This window comes from Ictalurus punctatus, chromosome 4 (genome assembly GCF_001660625.3).
Source record: "Ictalurus punctatus breed USDA103 chromosome 4, Coco_2.0, whole genome shotgun sequence".
In the NCBI taxonomy this organism is placed as follows: Eukaryota; Metazoa; Chordata; class Actinopteri; order Siluriformes; family Ictaluridae; genus Ictalurus; species Ictalurus punctatus.
The window spans coordinates 1,015,826-1,036,452 of NC_071284.1; the positions used below are offsets into that span (position 1 = coordinate 1,015,826).

At 41.4% G+C, this 20,627-nt stretch overlaps 1 protein-coding gene across 2 annotated transcripts in view; it reads left to right on the forward strand.

Annotated features, from left to right (window-relative positions):
- tspan4a (tetraspanin 4a) overlaps positions 1-20,627 on the forward strand; it is a 104,676-nt gene that overhangs the window by 74,060 nt on the left and 9,989 nt on the right. For both annotated transcript variants that reach the window (XM_047152511.2, XM_047152509.2), the window contains one exon: positions 5,897-5,971. In XM_047152511.2, the coding sequence (XP_047008467.1) occupies positions 5,897-5,971 (75 nt within the window). The remainder of the gene's footprint in view (positions 1-5,896; positions 5,972-20,627) is intronic.

Here is a 20,627-nt window from a genome sequence, read left to right on the forward strand (position 1 = left end):
CTCTCTCTATTCCCTCTCTCTATTCCCTCTCTCTATTCCCTCTCTCTATTCTCTCTCTCTATTCCCTCTCTCTATTCTCTCTCTCTATTCTCTCTCTCTATTCCCTCTCTCTATTCTCTCTCTCTATTCCCTCTCTCTATTCCCTCTCTCTATTCCCTCTCTCTATTCTCTCTCTCTATTCTCTCTCTCTATTCTCTCTCTCTTTATTCTCTCTCTCTATTCCCTCTCTCTATTCCCTCTCTCTATTCCCTCTCTCTATTCTCTCTCTCTATTCCCTCTCTCTATTCTCTCTCTCTATTCTCTCTCTCTATTCTCTCTCTCTATTCTCTCTCTCTTTATTCTCTCTCTCTATTCCCTCTCTCTATTCCCTCTCTCTATTCCCTCTCTCTATTCCCTCTCTCTATTCTCTCTCTCTCTCTATTCCCTCTCTCTATTCTCTCTCTCTATTCCCTCTCTCTATTCTCTCTCTCTATTCTCTCTTTTTATTCCCTCTCTCTATTCTCTCTCTCTTTATTCTATCTCTCTATTCTCTCTCTTTATTTTCTCTATTTGTTTTCTCTCTTTATTCCCTCTCTATTCTCTCTCTCTATTCTCTTTTCATTCTCTCTCTCTTTATTCTCTCTCTTTATTCTCTCTCTTTATTCTCTCTCTCTATTCCCTCTCTCTATTCTCTCTCTCTATTCTCTCTCTCTATTCTCTCTCTTTATTCTATCTTTCTATTCTCTCTCTTTATTTTCTCTATTTGTTTTCTCTCTTTATTCCCTCTCTATTCTCTCTCTCTATTCTCTCTCTTTACTCACTCTTTATCCTCTTTTTATTCTCTCTCTTTATCCTCTCTATTTATTTTCTCTCTTTATTCCCTCTCTCTATTCTCTTTTCATTCTCTCTCTTTATTTTCTCTCTTTATTCTCTCTATTTAATGTCTCTCTCTATTCTCTCTCTCTATTCTCTCTCTCTCTATTCTCTCTCTTTATTCCCTCTCTTCAAGTTAATAAGATAATAATCTCAGTGTGTGTGTGTGTGTGTGTGTGTGTGTGTGTGTGTGTGTGTGTGTGTGTGTGTGTGTGTGTGTGTGTGAGTGTGTGTGTGTGTGTGTGTGTGTGTGTGTGTGTGAGTGTGAAACAGTAAACAGAGTAAACTCTGAGATGAAGGTGTGGGGAAACTGAAAGTCACAGAGTTAGGTCTGACTGTTACACAGCGCTGACACTGGAGACTCCTTCCCTACACGCTACATAAACACACTCCTCCTGGCAGAAAATTTCACCATAGCAACAGTCCCTGTGAACGAGCCGTTACTATAGAAACGATCTGCGGACGCTCTACTGTCAGAGCCGCTGTCCTAGAAAACTAATCAGCACCTTCGATCAGAGGTCTTAAACACGAACGCTTGTATTTTATCGTGAGTCGAATTGCTCAGCTTTCCCTGCTGCATTTTTCCCTCTCAAACGAGTCACGCTGTTTGTGTTTTAGTGTAGAATTAATAAATACACTAATGTGCAGGATGATAGCACGAAGGACGTTAAGGAAACTCGATTGATTCACTTGAACGTCTTCTTTTCGATGAATCATTTCATTTCTGTCTATAATTTGAGTAACAGCGTCGTATTTTCAGAGTGCCCTCGTCCGTCGGTATGACAGCCGGAATAAAGACAGAAAAAAGAGCGAGTACTGCGAGGGAATGCGCTTTTCTTCTCCCCATCATCTGTAAAAAAAAATACAAATAACCCTTAATGGACGGTTTGTGGTAAAAATTCCGTTCTATTAGTTTTTAAAGTCACTTATCAGAAGCATGCACGTGGGCTGTTGTGGAGGAAACCTTCGCCGTGTGTGAAATGTCTTTCACCTCGACTTTATTTGTAACATCAATACAGAACCGCACTCGTGATATCAACCACAAACAGATCCGTAAAACCGGTCACGTCGGTCCGGAAACGTCCTGCCGTACTCGTCCTCACGTCCCGGGTCTGACTCGGGTTAAAGCGCTTACGGCTATCGTTTCAGTTTCCTTCCTGTGCGTAGTGCTGACCTCTCCCGCATCGCTCGGTGTCCAGCTATTGATTTCCCCATCCAGGCAGCACTCCGCAACGCGAGCGCACTGAATTATCTATTCTCTACAGAGCAGGAAGTGACAACATAACACAAGGGTTTCTTTTCTACTCTTCACAGCGCACACTGAAAGGAGTCAAATATGTCCTTGAATCCTGCCGTCATTTTCTTATCTTCCTGTGCCAGTCCTTCACTTGACTGCAGATATCACCGTCACGATACAAAGAATGATATCTGGGTTTCTGAAAAATGACAGCGTGCATGGTTATCACACTTGCCATTCATATATACGTTCCCCTCTGAAAGTACTGGAACAGCAAGAACAATTCTGCACTGAAGACGCTCGGGTTTGAAATAAAAAAAAGATCGATGTCAATTTACACGTTGAACACGAAGAACATGACACATTTTTTTCAAGTGATCAAAAATATTGGAACATGCGACTGATGGGTGTCTCTTGAGGTGCTGTTTGCTAAGTCTTCACGTTCTCCGTGCCCATGCGAGTTCCTTCAGGTTCTCCGATTTCTTCCCTCGGTCCAGAAACATGTTTTGGCTGTTCTAAATTCTACCCCGTGCTCTCCGATGGGACCAGCATCGCGTCCAGGGTGTACTCCCACCTTGCACGGCAAGACTCCAGATAGACTCCAGATCCAGCGCCACTCTGACCTGGATAGCATGCTGACGGAAAATGAATGAATGAAGTTAAGAATAAACGAACGAATGGGTCCTCGGTGTTTTGCAGCCCAGCGTTGTCCTGACTGTCGCCTGGATTATCGTGTTGCCGAAATCAAAAGTGTCCTATTGGGAGTAAATGCTCATAATCGTGCGTAACCCTGACATATCCATACGCAACAAAATCAGATTTCTGTACAAACACTTACTTACGTCGTTCTCATCAGTACAGACATGTCAGACATCAGACATTTCATCAGACATGTCGTCGGGGTTGTCATGGTCTTCCGGTTCGTTTCTGAGAAAGATTAGCGGTCCGGAGCGTTGTTCCTGGGTTTATCGAAGAGCAAGGACGTGCTGTAGAGCAACGATGCCTTCGGAAATAATGAAACGCAATACTATAAAGAGCAGTAAACGGTAATGAATGAAACGAAGGTAATATTTGGTGTGAAGACCCTTTTGTTTTAAATAAATAAATAAAATAAAGTAGTCCCAGGTAGGATGTGTGCGGTTTTATAAGGACGGGAGCTGCAAGTGTTATCGAGCGTGTTGCAGAACCAGACTCGGTTCTTCTGCAGACTCTCGCACTCGCTTCTCATTTCTGCAGCGAAACCCGGCAGCCTGCATTGTGTGTGTTTCATCTGAAACGTGTCTCTTACCTCTTCGTACACCGCTTTCCTTACTGACGTACACACTTTTCCCTGTAACTGTTCATCATTCTGAGCTGGAAAACTAGTGTTTGGTAATCCAGCATGCTTTTGTACCGACTCGATAAGATAGACGTCATGAAATAAAAATCTATACCAGAAAGTTGGGAGTGAAAACACAGAGCGCTCTTTACGACTCCTGCACAGTGCTGTATTCGAGACGTTTCTTCTTATCCGTGCGGCTCGAAACAAAACAATCGAACAGCCGTTAAGTCAGAAAGATCAGAAATATCAACCGGTGCTCGTAAAGGTTCTTCTGGAATCAGGAGCGACGGCTTTATCGGCTCGCTCGGGCTCACGTGTATATATCAGGGGGGGAATCAATCTGGAATAATCGATGCACGGAGTGCGGTCTGCACTTTCTCCTTCTTACCGAAAAGGTAAGAACATCTAATCCTGTATAAACCCACTCACTGACCAGCGTTAACACCTGCCTGCACGTCATCCATCACCTCCTGACACACACACACACACACACACACACACACACACACACACTCTTTCAAGCCTCAGGAGAAAGAACAGGAAGGCGTTATAGAATCTTAGGAACCGCGGCACATAAACATCTCGCCGAGATTTTATTCCCAGTCACACAACAGTCTCACCGCAGCTCATAGAACATGTCGGATTTTTTTTATTATTCCTGCGGCGTACTATTTACAGTCGTGTGCAAAAGTCTGTACGCCCTGGCGGCTAAACGAAGACGCCGAGAAGAGTTTCATGTACAGCAGCGGGATGTTCAGAGTGTCACTCGGCAGAAAACGCTCGGAGACGTGCTGTTACAGGAAAACAGTCCAGCACACATCACCGTGTGAAGGTGATTCATTTTCCAACAGGACGTCCTGGAGAGTTTTATTCCTTTTATACCACAGCAATTTGCTGAAGGACGACATTTTTTTATTTTTTATTTGTCACACTGTAGCATTAACTCCTGAACGTGTACTTGGAGTGTGTTTCCATGTGAAGTTCTGAAGAACTTGGACAGCTCGTGTTTCTGGACATCATCGTACTCAACACTGTTAACGCGGGGATTGATTTTCTTCCCTTCAGTACGTTCGGCTTCCCTGTGTTTGATAATGAATACCGGTTAGGACGGAGTGATGTGACTCTAATATCAGTATTGTGATCTGATGATCTTGTGCTTCACATCTCATGTCAGAGATCACGATGTTGCTTTGTTGGATTTATTTTTAATATACAGATAGATTTATTTCATTTAAAATTTTTATGATAGTGAATCTTTAAAACTGTTCAAATAGGTTAACATTTATTTACAGATTTTTTTTTTTCCCCACCTCCTTTTCAGGGTTTAATTAATTATTTATTTATTTTTAAAGACAATAATTAAAATCATCTCTGGAGTCTGTTTATCACCGTTTTAAATGCAACATTAACTACGTTATATACGTTATAATGATATCCAGTAACAGAGAAGTGTCCTGAATAATTGTGATACGATATTTTTCATCACCGTATACATGGTATTTTTATTCTCCTAGGCGTAAAGCCATCTATAGAACTGATTATATAAAGTATATATAAATATATAAATATATATATAAATCTATAAATATATAAATATATATATATATAAATCGCTGATGAGCGCTGAATGTATTCAGTATGTGAAAAGATCTTTTTTTTTAATCGACTTAACTTCTATATACAAACTATGGAATTAAGTTAAATTTACAATTTCGACAGATTTAAAAAAAAAAAAAATCCCGACAAATTACAAGTAATGAGTAATGAAGATGAAATGATCATTTTCTTGTTATTGTTGGAGATAACTGTGAGTTTATTGAGTTTAACACAAAGGAGAAAATCACAGGAAGAGGAAACGCTGACAGAATAATGATAATGATAATAATGATAATAATAATAATAATAATAATAATAATAATAATAATAATAATGCTTGTGTCCCGTGTTGTTTTTTCACTCCGTCAGCATTTTCCTCGACGTCACACCTGATTGCCGGCGGTACCCAGTGCCGTTAGACGTGATGAAGCGGTGAGAAGGTGAAAGCGTGCTGTTCGGCAGGGCTGAGCTGTGATCTATCACCTGTGTGATGCAGCTGTTATATTACCTCCTGATAGATCAATTCATTCACGGTTTATATCGCTCTTCTTCCTCTCTCCTTCCTCACCGTCTCTGATACAATAAATGGTGACAGATGGACGCTGAGGGATTGATTTAGGACAGATTGTAGCTGAAATGTGAGCTTTGGAACTGCAGATGGGTTTTTTTTCTGATTTAATATGAAGCACATGACAGTTCAGAGACACGTGCGACACGCGTGAGGCCTATCTGCCGTAGATATAGAACTGCTGGAAGAAAAGCAGAGAGACCAAATCATCCTTGTAATTATACTGTGAGGCACAATACTGTACCTCCGTCTCACCTCGTCTCTCTCTCTCTCTCTCTCTCTCTCTCTCTCTCTCTCTCTCTCTCTCTCTCTCTCTCTCCAGTTCTTCATCCTGCTGCTTCTGATTTTCCTTCTGGAGATTTTGTTCATCATCCTCTTCTTCGCGTATCAAGATCAGGTGAGTTCATCACTTCCTGTTTCAAAATAGATAAGAACAAAAAGACAAAAAAACATATCACGCAATTCCAACTTTTCCTGAAGTAGTTTATATCAGGACAATGTATGGATAAGGGGCGGAGCTAAAGGTCATAACGTTTCTTACAACCTCATTATCGAACCCGGTGAAATCGATTTGATAAATTATGGCGTGAAAAACATTATTCACTCATGTGTGGGGAAAATAGGATATAATGTCATTCCACTGTTCTCTGTTGCGCTGTAATTCTGGATTCTGATTGGTCAGAAGCTGCTGATTAATTTAGTAGTGCAGCTACAAATCACAGGTTTATATTAATAGTAATACGTTATCGGTTATTGTTTCTAAGGTAACAGCTCGTTCACGGGGCCGTGTACGGCGAATGCTTCGCGTAAACGGATTTTTGTGTCTATATGAGGAGAAATGTGTTTACGTAACATTTTATGGAAGGAGTCTCCAGTGTCAGCGCTTTGTGACATTCAGAAGCTGTAAGTTTACGTTCTCTTTGTAACATTTGTTCGGTATCTCACCATGGGAACACTCAGGCGTGACCGATTGCGGAAGCACCAATGACACCAGGTCTGCCGATATGGCAGCGATCAGTGAGTCCCGCCTCCCTGTATATAAGCCGCTGCTGCCTGCCGCTTCGTCACTCTCACGGAAGATTTTGGAAGTTGTCCTCAGCAGTGTCGTATTTAGGAATTAGGAATTATTGCTCAACAGCTCAACAGTGGGATAACTAACTAAGGTGAGTTTTATTTCGCTAAGGTTCTTTTTGGTGGTGCTTACCACGCACCAAAATAAAAAGAGAAAAAAAGGCACAGCTTCGTACTAGTTTACACGTCGTGGTGGACTTAAGGTATGAAGAGGGTGCGAGTCCCATCGTGGCCACGGCGAAGGAGTCAGGGATCCCCGGGGAAAATGGCCATGATGCTGTACAGTATAACTGATATATAATGAGTTTTTATTGGTCACATATACAGTAGAGCACAGTGAAATTCTTTTCTTCGCATACCCCAGCCTGTCAGGAAGTTGGGGTCAGAGCACAGGGTCAGCCATGATACAGCGCCCCCTGGAGCAGAGAGGGTCAAGGGCCTTGCTCAAGGGCCCAACAGTGGCAGTTTGGCAGTGCTGGGGCTCGACCCCCCGACCTTCCGATCAGTTCCCAAAGCCTTCCCAAAGCCTTAACCACTAAGCCACCACTGCCATATGTATGGCGCATAAGGTACGATACACTTTAAAATCAAACTGATATACAGTAACTGGACTTCGCGGTACAGCGCTATATCTTCATTCTGTCAGCTGGGCTTTAAGAACCACACAGCTGGGCTAGGGATGCATTCCACACTCCATAACTAAATGGAGCTAAATTAAGATAAAGTGCAAGGGGGCGGAGCTTCAACAGTAATTTAAAAACAACCTGGAATCAAATTGGGTTTTCTCACCTCCTGGATCATTTAGAGTTCCTCTGTATCTATCACTTAAATAGAAAATGATTATTTATCTGTAATCATCAGCTAAAATTCTGCGACTTTTCCCAGCTGTAAAAAGTCACAAGTTTTTAACATTTTTTAAATATCTGTTCTACTATGTTTAACAATATCTTTATCGTCCGCTAGATGGCGCTGTTTGTCTTGGATCGAGCCGGAGTACACTTTAGTGCATATAGCTTAAAAGATTTCATTGTAAACTGAATCGCATTCACTGACTAATGTAATGTATGTTAAATACGAGTTTTTGTATTTCTTTTCAGTTTCACGAGAAATGTAAGAGAAAATTGTCGAGAGGAATGACACGGTTGCAGTTATGGAACATAGTAAATAGCGCCAATTTTTTGCCTGAGTGGTCAGTCAAGCGGATCTGTATATGTTCACTCAGAAACACGTGAGCAGAGGACAGAAAACTACCAAATGAACTTCAAATCTGACATCGAGCCCAGTCCGTCGAAAGGTTGTCTCTGTGGGATAAATTTCTCCACCAGGTCCATTTGGAAATGTTCCGCAATCTTCAGGAGGAATCCACCGTTTATTTATTAAATTCTGATTATCCAGTAAAACACCTCCAGCTGCACGTGTTCTCCTCGGTCTCAGATAGATAGATAGACATAGATAAATAAAAATGAATCAATTCAATAAAGAAAGAAAGAGTCCTTTTTGTTGTATGTGTATGTGTGTGTGTGTGTGTGTGTGTGTGTGTGTGTGTGTGTGTTGCACATGTTGCTCATTTTTTGTCCCCGCAGGTGCACAGCTTCACCACAGTCACATTGTGAATCACTGGCTGTGTCGACAATTTGCCCCGCGGTGTGTTTGTGTGTGTGTGTGTGTGTGTGTGTGTGTGTGTGTGTTTACAAACTCCAACATGATGTTTACTTGCAGCTTGTCAGCTGAAACAGATGACTCCGTTTCTTCAGAGCTGTGTGAACTGCAGTAACCTCTGTTAGAGAAACCTTAAATCCTGGTCAAACAAGAAAAACACAGCTTTCATTTTTCTCGCCTCGAGACGAATGTGTGTGTGTTTACGCCGTCATTTTCTGAAGGTGACACGTTCTCACCAGGACGTCTCAAATATTTTGTCAGCATTATCAGAGTGACACAAAACAGCCGAGAAGACGACCGGCTCAACTCGGCTGCGGAAAAAAAAATTCCCCTGGCTCCTCGGTGAGCGTCTTCTGATCCACTGCTTCCATGTTTAATGCATGAGTTTCTCCAGAGCTGCGGTTAACGAGCTGAAGGTCACACACACGCCGAGCTCTTAGCGTCGTGATGCTCAAGCGTTCAGAGTAGCGCTGGGTGATATGACGATATATCGATATCGTGATCAATTATGTCAATATACACGTTTCGGGGATATCGCACGCATCAGGCTTTTTTTTTTTCTTCTTCAAACTAGCAATACATTTTTACTCGTTTAATGCGCTTACAGAGGTCTGTAGGTCACATGATGCAGCTCTTGGGATTTTCTGTATGTCTCTGAGCATTAAACGGTCTGACCTTCGACTGAATTTGCTTTGGGAAGATCGGCAGCTGTCTTGAAGGCTCTTCAGTTGTGAACAATCCTTCTCGCTGTAGATTTCACACTGTATGGAGATGGCCTTATGACCTTCCCAGATTGATGAGCGGCGACAGTCGCTTCTCTGAGGTCGGGGCTGATGTCCTTTCTTCTTGGCATGATGTAGACACTCCTGAGTGTCTGCTCCAGAACACCAAACTGTTCAAATTTCTGCTTTTATAGAGGTACTCACACTTGTTGATGATTAATCTCGTGCATTTCATTAGTAACATTCGTTGATGACGAAAGCACCGTTTCCACGGCAGGCTTACAGCTAGCTGGCACTAGCAGAGTAGTCCGATAGCTAGAACCGCAGCTCATTAACTAGCTGCTGATTTAGTTTAAATATTGAATTTGAATAACGGATGTCACCATCAACCCTGAAGAAAAGTTGATAACGAAAAATCATAATAATCTGCGGGTTCTCATGTTCGCAAAATCCAAACACAAACCCCAAAGTCTGTAGAGGATGAAAAGAAATGCGTGACAGCCACTGTTTAATGACTTATTACATTTATTGTTATATAACATTTATACAATAAGGTCTTAATATTTTGATGAAAAAATATATAGTAATAATTCAAAAAACATATAACTATTAACTGATGACTCTTTTTTTCTTAATAGTCCGGAAAATCCTTGGATTTTTGAAAAAGAGTTCGTATCGGTGCAGTGATTCAGACTGCTGTATTAATAAATATACATTAACAGCTAAATATTTCAATATTTTCAAGTAAAATAAATCATTAAATTTCAACATTAAATTGAAAAATATAAATTGCACTTCGATAAGTATCATTTTTAAACAGTTATTTAAATAAAAATTAAATTATACCCGATTTAACGTAGCATTTAACATAACCATCATTTTAGGATATTTTACTGTTTGAGTTTTTAACCTAATTTCATTTTTTAAGGATATTTTACCTAAATATAATTTTAGACGTTTTGCTAAATTATACCTAAATGTTTTTTTTTTTGGTTTTTTTTTAGCATATTTTATATAAATATAATATTAAAAAATTCACCTAAATATCATTGTAGGATATTTCACATTAGTATACATTTACAGTATTTTACCTAAGCATAATTTTAAGGATATTAGACTTAAATATAATTGTAACATTTTCACCTAAATACAATCTAAATATAATTTTAGGACGTTTCTACTTTACCAGAGTTTAAATTGAATGTACCGCAATTACACATCCACAAAAACCCACGCTTTAAACTCTAGATCTCGACGATCCCGACGCGGACACTTAGGTCTTTTGTACAGATAATACTTTAATCAGTGCCACCGTGACTCGAGGTATTCAGGAAATACATGGATACGGAACATTCTGGACTTTCTGAACGGTCTGCTATTGCTGAAAACACGGCGAGCGGCTCTCAGACGATGCTGACAGAAGCTCGTGAATTGATTTCTCGGAGCGATTTCCTGTCTTTTGCTCTCCTTTATTGCTTATGGACGGACAGCATGCTCGAGTCTACTCTTCGCGTCGTTATATATACGTGTTAGCGCGGGAGGAGCGTTATCAGTAATCAAGAGCGAGCGCTCGAGGCTTAGCGCTGTGACGTCGCTGCTACACGCGCCACTGAGCTAATTACTGTGGAAACGAGGAGGGAAAACGGGCTCTACAGTCAGTCCCCAGGTGTGGACCGTCTCGCCTTTGGCTCTGAATATCATGTGAAAATTTGACAAAAGGGATTTTGCCAGGTTTCAATGGGAACAAAGTATTGGCACCTCAGTGGTGTTCTGCTACTTTTCCTAATCATGTGCTACCTTCCATCTGCTTTAAATTCTCCTTTTCTGTTAATTACTCAGGCACAGCTGTCTTATTTCCCACTACGGATATTTTACTTTCATAGCAGTACAAATTATAAAACATCCAGTACATCTTAAGCTCTGAATTTTACGTACTTTCTTTACCATCAGTGTTTCGCAAAGCCACATAGGTGAGCTGGCACCGCAGTGAGGACCAAGTCCAAGACCAGCAGAGATGAAGTCAAGATCGAGTCTGAATAAAAGCGAGTCGAGTCGAGTCATGTATTGATCCAGTGATCAGGCTGTTCTCTAGAAGAAGGATTCACGTCTTGTCAAATTTTGTGTGTGAAAAAAGAAAACACGACACTTTACTTTTGTAAACTTTTGCTTGAAATCAAGACCATGTCTAATGAGACCGATATCCAAGATTGAGACAAGTCCAATTACGAAAGCCGATAGATCCCCAACAAGTCCAAGTCAATACAGGAAACTGTCGTCTTTGTTCTCGAGACCGGTCCAGAAACCAAACTTCAACGTTCTCACGCTTGCCAGAAACTCGGGTGAAATTTTACTCGGCGTTGTCTCGGTCTCGGACTCTGCCTACGAAGACTCGTATTATTTTTTCAGAACCTCCTGAGACTTGCAGATTTTCATTTCCATGTACCAGAACCAGTACGGTACCTATTTGTAATGTTCTTCTGCATGTGGAGGTATACAGCACCTGTAAAATTCACGTGACCGTGTTTCAGAAAGCTTCACCTGCTTCATGTTCAAAATAATACGGCGTGAGTACGTGTAAAGCACAGCTGTATTTGGTCACAGGAAGTTGCACGAGCCTCTGTCGTATGTATGTCCTGTGTATACCTCTTTGTATAGAATTAAAAGACTAAAGTAGACGGGTTAATTTGGTTAATTCTAGAGACATTTCGTGTTAGGTTAGAAAGACTCTTCAACCAGCATACTAACACATCTGAGCATCTCGGTCTTGGCATGGTCTCGCTACGCTATCGGACTCGGTCTTGACTCGGACACCTTTGGCTACGGTCTTGGTCTCTTGGACTCGGCTAAAGTCTACTTAAACCCAACATTACAGAAAACGTCCCGAGACCAGACTCGAGTCCTACAACCATTTCATGCAAAAATAATATAAAAAATAACATCCAGATTTTTAGATGTTTATTCAGATATTTTTAGATGTATTAATACCATGAGTAAAAAAATATATATATATATATTAAAATATATATTTAAAAAAACCCTCCCATATGTTTATAAAATAATTTCACTTTCAAGTCTTAAGTTAAGGAAGCGTTACTATGGAATAAACCCGTCAGGACGCTTTATATACGATGAGATGTCGTTATTATTCACGCTTAACTCTTACACCTGTCATGCAAATGCAGAGAACCAATCAGATTCCAGCTTTCAGGATCCTGAAGCTCGTGGCCAGAAAAGTGTACCAACGGTGTATATCGTAAATAGTGTAAACAACAACCGAGATGAACGTTTAGGTTAAATTCATGTTATATTACCGCAATGTGATCTTAAAGGGTTCAAATGCAAGCCGTAACTGCACGGTCGATTACGCATGTAAGAAAGTGGGAGTACGGTGAGTGTGATGAATGCACTGGATATTTACTGTAGGAATTTTTCTCATGCATACCGTATACAAACATACAACACTGAGCCTTATGGAACGTGTGACCTTCGTCATCTGTGCACGCAAAGTGCTTCAGTGGAAACGTCGTGTACGATGCTCCGAGGCTGTATGAGCTGGATAAAGCAGCAGATATCCGAAACGCTTGTTGATATAAGAGCTGTATTCGTTTCTTTGTATCCATAACAACGAGCTACCGATGTCATTAAAGTTCTGTCCATCGCTGTTGAAGTGTCTCGCTATTGTAAGGGAATACCGTCAGCCTTCACGTCTCCTCTCGGTGTCTCTGATGTAAAGCTGATCACTTCTCTAACAGGAAATAAATAATAAACAACTCCTTCACTTCACAGGCAGGACTCTTACATGCAGAAGTACCGGAGCTTCTTTTAGGCCAGACGTTTAATCCACTTCTGACTAACAGGCTGCTAGACGAGTCTCAGGGTCTTCCGGCAGGATGGAATAATAATAAAAGTTGAATTGTGAAAAGATTATACTGCATATTGAAAATGCGTTGTGTTTTCATGCCTCTGCCACTAGGAGGTGGTAGCGTTACGTTTCAAGGCTGCCCGTGCGTCCATCTCAGATCCCCGTTAGCGGTATATCTCGGGAACGAGTGCTCGAATGATCCGGACAGGGTCAGGGTCACAGCAAGGTCAAATGCCTGAAAGGACCTGACTTATCGGCAGCAGAGACGTCTCCAGTCTGAGGTTCCGTGATCGCTTCAGATTCCCGTTCTGGGCTGACAGGAGAGGAACCTGATGGGGTCTTGTGCGGTTGTAGCTCCATCCAGCTCAAGGTTTGATGTGTTGTGCATGCTGAAATGCTTTTCTGCTCACCACGGCTGTAAAGAGTGATTGTACTGTACGAGTTACTGCATCCTTCCGGGCAGCTCGGGCCAGTCTGGCCATTTTCCTCTGACCTCTCTCATCAGCGAGACGTTTCCACCCACAGAACCGTCGCCCGCTGCAGTTCGCCGTTCTTGGGTTCGTCATTTCGGAAGCGTTGAACAATGAGATAACGAGACGCATCGTTCAAATTAAACGCAATTAACTCTCTCCAGCTGTCGACTGACTTCATTGTGCAATAAGATATTAGCAGGTAATGCAGTCCGGGACAGACGTTAACGTCCGGCATCGTCTCCTGCTCTCTTAATACCGCTCAATATATCACGTTTTTATTAACGATAACACGGCCTTAATGATCAGCAGTTTATTTCCTGGTCGGACTGAACGCCGAATCTCTGCACGCTCTCCCCGAGTGAGCTCTACAAAGTATGAAATAATGGACTTTATATACCGCGCTACTCTATACGTCCATTAAGAAGCCATCTGCAGTTCAGCCTGATTTATTATTGATTCGTTTTCATCACTTATCTCTGCCTGATCATTTACCGGAAAGCTTTAAACCTTTCAGCTTCAACTTCAGTTTTTAAAAAAAACTTTAACATCAAAGTGAGGAAAAAAAAAAACTACATTTTGATGCACATGATGTCATTCGGAATACTAAAAGAGTTTGTTTTAGTGATAACGGCTCTGCGCAGAGGAAGCGTAACCATGGAATAAACCCGTCAGGACGCGGTATATACGATGAGATGTCGTTATTATTCGCGCTTAACTCTTACACCTGTCATGCAAATGCAGAGAACCAATCAGATTCCAGCTTTCAGGATCCTGAAGCTCGTGGCCAGAAAAGTGTACCAACGGTGTATATCAGATGTCTCGCATCCCGTGGGCTGAGGCTGAGAATAGCTGAGACCGATCCTTTATTTATACTTGTTGTCATGGTTACCAGTCAAGATGATGAAATCTGTATCTGTTATGAAACACAGAATAAAGTAGGGAACGTTGTGACCGATAATCATGACACAACTTTTATAAAGTTTATCACCGGATGTCATGTGGTCTGCTATAACACGTCATGTCGGCGTCATGACTCAGAGTGAGTGTTAAAGGTTTAGTAACGCATTAGCAACCTTAGCAACTTCTATTTCTTTTCATGAAAAACTTTTTGTTTAATTTTGCAAAAGTTGGCTGTAGCGATAAATAAATAAATAGATAAATAAATAAATAAAAAACAACGAATAGCTGTACATTAACAGTGATTAGCATTTTTCTTTAACCCTTATTTACCGATATATCTCCAGATAAAACAACATGAAGAGTACATCTCTTAACGTTCCGCTTTTATTGATCGTAATGTTTATCCTGGCAGCTTTTAGAAGTTTAAAGGAAGGGATAAGAGCGGAAACTCCCCGAATAGCCCGAGGTTAAAGGAATAATTACGTCCTGCGAGCAGCAGATTATCAGGTGAAAGCTTCCATCCATCTACATTTCGTGTTTATTGGTGTAGAAAATAAAATGCGTGCGTATTCACCCGCTGCACCATCTGCGTCCAATCCAGAAAGATGTAGATTTTCTCTCGTTTCCCGTCTGAAATATAAACGACATCAGATCCGAGTCGATCCGGCGGGAGTCTGAGAGTCAAGACGGATAGGAATGTTTTCAATACTTTATCGTTCTCTCTCTCTCTCTCTCTCTCTCTCTCTCTCTCTCTCTCTCTCTCTCTCTCTCTGTCTGTCTGTCTCTCTCTGTCTCTCTCTCTTTGTCACTCTGTCTGTCTCTGTCTCTCTCTCTCTTTGTCTCTCTCTCTTTGTCACTCTCTCTGTCTGTCTCCCTGTCTCTCTCTTTTTCTCTGTCACTCTCTCTTTTTCTCTCTTTCTCTGTCTGTATCTGTCTCTCCCTCTTTGTCTCTCATTTTCTCGCTCTCTCTTTCTCTGTCTCTTTCTCTTTATCACTCTCTCTCTCTCTCTTTCTGACTCTCTCCCTCTTTCTCTTTCTGTCTGTCTCTCTGTCTGACTCTCTCTCTTGTTTTCTCTCTCTGGCTGTGTCTCTCTGTCTGTCTGTCTGTCTCTTTCTTTTTTGCTGTCTGATTCAAGTAGACTGTCTCTCTCTCTGTCTCTCTTCTTCTCTCTCTCTTGGTCTCTCTCTGTCTCTCTCTCTTTGTCACTCTGTCTGTCTCTGTCTCTCTCTCTTTGTCTCTCTCTCTGTCACTTTGTCACTCTCTCTGTCTGTCTCCCTGTCTCTCTTTTTCTCTCTTTCTCTGTCTGTATCTGTCTCTCCCTCTTTGTCTCTCTCTCTTTCTCACTCTCTTTGTCACTCTATCACTGTCTCTCATTTTCTCACTCTCTCTCTTTCTCTGTCTCTCTCTGTCTGACTGTCTCTCTCGTTTTCCCTCTCTCTGTCTGTCTGTCTCTTTCTTTTTTGCTGTCTGATTCAAGTAGACTGTCTCTCTCTCTCTGTGTGTCTCTCTCTCTCTGTGTGTCTCTCTCTCTCTGTGTGTCTCTCTCTCTCTCTCTCTCTCTCTCTCTCTGAAGATGGATTATTTTTGCTTTTACACTTTGCTGCTGACTGGAGATTAGGTTTTTTTTTTGTTGTTTTTTTTTGCTTCTCTCACAAATCCCACTTCACTCGCTTTCTCCTTTCATCATTCGTCATTATCGCTCTTTGCTCTTTGCTCAGTGTATTTTTTTATTTATTTCTTTATTTTTGCATTTTACAGAATGTTCTAGACATTACAGCGCTGTCACCGATATACGCGGCTTTGCACGAGTATCCGACGCTGCCGTTTAAACGATGAGCACATTGAAGTGTTTTTTGACCTCAGATGCACGTAAATCTATCAAATGAGACCTTTAAAACAAAACCAGGCACGGTTCAAATCCATAACAGGTGCGCTTTAAATACTTCAGCATGATAACCATCTGCAAATGATGTAACCCGAGCCAAACACCGCGTAGATCTCGACATTTCCTGACCTGCGGGAACGGACGATGCCTACACCATGACGAGCAGCTGAGAGCTGCTAGATCGATCACTACGTATGAAGTAACGTGAGCTCCCGAGCTTTTGATTTGTAAATAATATTCCAGACGATGTTGATTTGTACACGCAGGCCCGAGTAGAACGGCGTATTTGTGTTCGAGTTTGTAAACGACGCTCACGGCGGAGCTCTTCGGCTCCGGGCGAAGCTTGACGCGTGAAATGCATTCCTGATGTTCCTTTGAGTATAAGATTTTATTTGAGCGCTCAAAAGATATAGATTTATCCCTCTCCTGTGTTCCTGGGCTTTTCTGTGGTGTTGAATAATTAATGCCGGAAGTCTGTTTGCTGGAGTTGCCGCAGTTTTCTGCTTTTGGCACACGATTCTGGGCTGAGGAGACTCATCCATCACGTATTATTGAGCTCACGCTTCTCCAAAAACAGAAAAAAAAGATGGTTCAGGCTTTCGTCAGGTTCTCTTCTGGTAGAGATTGAGTATTTGTGTGAATGTTAATGTGTTCCAGCGGTGTAGAGTCTCTCACAAGGTGTTTTAACGCTGTGTGTGTGGTGCTGTGGCTGTGAAATAATCATGGTGAAGTGAAGCAGAGGTCCAGTTAGCATCCCCAACTTGATCCTGTTGTCACTTACGTTATAGCAGCTATAAACACCCGTTCCTTTCCGCTTCTCTAAACTCCTCGGTCCTGACGATGTCAGGAAGCTTAAAGTTACAGCGTTACCTCCGACTGTCGCAGAGCGCTGACACTGGAGACTCCTTCCATACACGTTACGCAAACGTCTCCTCACAGATCGGTTTTTAATCTGTGTATTATTAGCCGTTACTATAGAAACGATAACATAAATATAATCTTGTGAGTAATCAACGCCTTCTGACCGATCAGGATCCAGAACTCGGTGTATCTAAAAATAAATTCCTCCGGGAAAAGAAACTTCATTAAAAAGTTTCCATATGCAAATTTGAATGCGTGTCTAATGAATATTAACGCGCGTGTGGTGAATATTAATGAGTGTGCACCATTAGGAGTAGTCGCACTGTATGTGTTCATATCATGGAAATCACAGCAGTTGAGTATTTTGTCACTTTTAAGCCACAAAAACAGCGTTATTTTATCGTAAAATGTACGGTTTCAGAGTTTTGTTTATTAAAGTTACCCAAAGTAATTTTATTTATTCACGTCTTATTCGAAAATATTCACTGAACAGTGATTTTTTACATGTATGTTAGAGCCGTATGGAATTCAGCCACCAGGGGAGAAAGTAAATAAACACCTGGGAAGAAAACAGGAAACTGTACCGAAGCGTGATTATATTACGATACGATACGTCACGTAAACGTAAAAATGGTCCTCGTTAATGTTATTCTTACCGGCAGAGTTTGTTCGGAACGTTGGGAGTAAAGCGAGCGGCAGGAAAACGCAGATCTGTCAACGAAGCGAAGGAGCTTCCAGTCCACTACGTTATTACACAATTCAATCAAGAGGTCACTCGAGACACGTTCCAGACGCGTGAAGGTGCAGGGTTCAAACTCGATCCGTCTCCGCTGGCTACGTGTAATCAGATTGTCTGAGATTAATATCGGATCTGAACCTGCGTTGAGTTCACAGCGCAAGCTTTTGTCTTTCCGCTTGTGCAGATATTTTAAAGACGGAGACATCGTCGTTCGAGTCGCTTTCACACCGAAAAAATATATTCGTTTTTAACTATATAAATAAATAATTCTACACAGTTAATGCTATAAACACACGACCTCTTTCTCATTTCATTTCTAACACAATTCCCAAATGTACTCTTCTTATTAGTTAGTTGGTTAGAGTTAGATTAGATTTATATAGCGCTTAGAAATAGTTAGATTTATATAACGGGGGGGTGGGGGGGGTGCTTCTCAATCACCACTAGTGTGTGGCATCCACCTGGACGATGCGACGGCAGCCATGTTGCTCCAGGACTCCCACCGCACACCAGATATTAGTGGAGAGGAGAGAGTGACGTAGACAATTCAGGGATGGGGATAATCAGGGGGTGATAGAGAAGGGCCAGTTGGGGAATTTGGGAACTCGTTTGGGGGAGGGGGCCACATTGGCTAAAACACCCCCTTAGTTGGGCCGAGAACAGTCAGAACAGCTCAGATTGAACTCGACTCTTATTTATCACCCAAAATGAAATTCTGAGGTAAATTTTCATATAACAGCCATAACAGTCCGGATTAGACTAACACACAACGTAAAGGATCGATCTGATCCGAGACCAGACCTGTCGTTTCACCACATCGCACTGAAACGGTCATTCAGAATGATTTCATCCTCAATTTTAGTGAAATTTTAATTTCAAGGACAAGAAGAAGACGACAGACTGTTGCTTTTTAAGTGCTGCAACCAGCTCCGTGCCTGGCCAGTACACTGCCTCCACTTCTGCTCATGATTTGTACCGTAATGTTGTCGAATATCAAACAATCCGCCTTCTGTTTCTTTTTTCACATCCCCACCTTTTCACCTTACGTTGGAAATACCCGTAGATTACCATTAACCATGAGCAACAGTAGTCACGTATAGCCTTAGGACGCAAACAAGAGGACCTCTAGTGGATATATAAGTAACTGCATCTGTGTGTGGATAATTCTTTACATTTCCATCACATTACTGCGTTATGTTTCTGTTACTTGACCTACAGGCTGCATGGAATCATCATATATATATATATGTATATATATATATGTAGAAATTAAATGACGTCTCCAACACGTACTTTTTTGTCTTTCTGGGAAATTGTTAGTAGGTCTATACTATATATTATGTATATATATATATATATATATATATATATATATATATATATATATATATATATATATATATATATATATACACCACGTATCATAGAAAATTCTTCAAATATCACTATATAACATTTTTGTCGTATTGCCCCGCCCCTACACAGAAGCTAGTCTTAAATTCTTTCTTTTGTCCTCAGAAACTCATCCACCCAATCCTCTACGTCTGGCTTTAACAAGGTCCAACTCCCAGGCCAGCAATGACCGCATGTTCAGTCTTCATTGGCTGTTTTAAATCTGAGCCGTGGGGCAGAACGACCTTTCTCTGGCTTCTCGTTCTCCTTTAGTTGTCTTTTCACTCACATTCTGGACTGCGTGTGAGTTTGCAAATTCATATAAACACCTAAAACACACCTTCTACAGTATAGCGTTACAATCAAAACGATTCAACCCCCAGTGCAAAGCAGGTTTACTGTCAGAATGGACGGACTTTCGGCTGTTCGCCATGAACAAATCAAACAAAAGCGATTGAAACAGTTCACAACGGACATTCAGTACATTAATGAGCGGTGTTTCAGCTACAGCATGCTCGGATTTTTTCTTTTAAACAATAAGCAGATGTTTAATGAGCCGTTGGAGTCAGTAATGAAGCAGAATGCCTCAGTTATACAAGCGCTTGACTGTAAATCCAGATGGCCACGTAATCACAAGTGGCCAAGATCGTACGATAACAGAAAACTTAAACAATCTGCTTCATAGGATCTTCTGGGAAAGGAAACATTTCAGTGCTTTAGTGAAGATTTTCCTCTAATTCGGATTAAATCGGTCTCGGGTACGGTTTGTGTAGCGTACGGAGAGACACGCTGAGGAAATTGATTATAATAGGATTTAAAAGATGTAAAAGATAGTGATATTATTCTGCCGTTGTAGTGAAACAATCAACGACAGGGAGGTGTGATGACGCGGCGTCACCGTAACTAACCCGTACCGGCGCGTCCCCGAGGGTTTTATTCCTCTTATACCGCAGCAGGTTGCCCGTGATTGACTGTTTTTATTTATTAAAGAACATTTCGTACTTGTTTCCTCTCTCTAGAAGTTAATAAGACAAAATTAATAAATAAAAACCGTAGCTTGTCACGTCACCGAGAGATATCTCAACGCGTAACCTCCTCTGACACTGGAGACTCCTTCCATAAAACTTCACCATATCAACTTTTTTTTAAAAAAATAAAAATTTGTGTATAATTATTATTGAAACGTCCGCCGTGCACGTCCCTGTAGACGAGCCGTTACTATAGAAACGAGCGCGTTAATATAAACCTGCGCTACTGTCAGAGCCGCTGTTATGGAGAACTAATCATCACCTTCTGACCCAATCACAATCCAGACCTCAGCAGCGCCGTGGTGTAAACGGCGACATCACACCCGCTGTGTGTGCGTTGTGTTAACAGGAACGCTCTGCGGTGCATCGTGGAAAATAATTGTATATTTACGTGTGTATATTTGAACAGAAAAACTGCTAACAGACCCAAATCTGTGATATTAAGCTGGACGGTTATCAA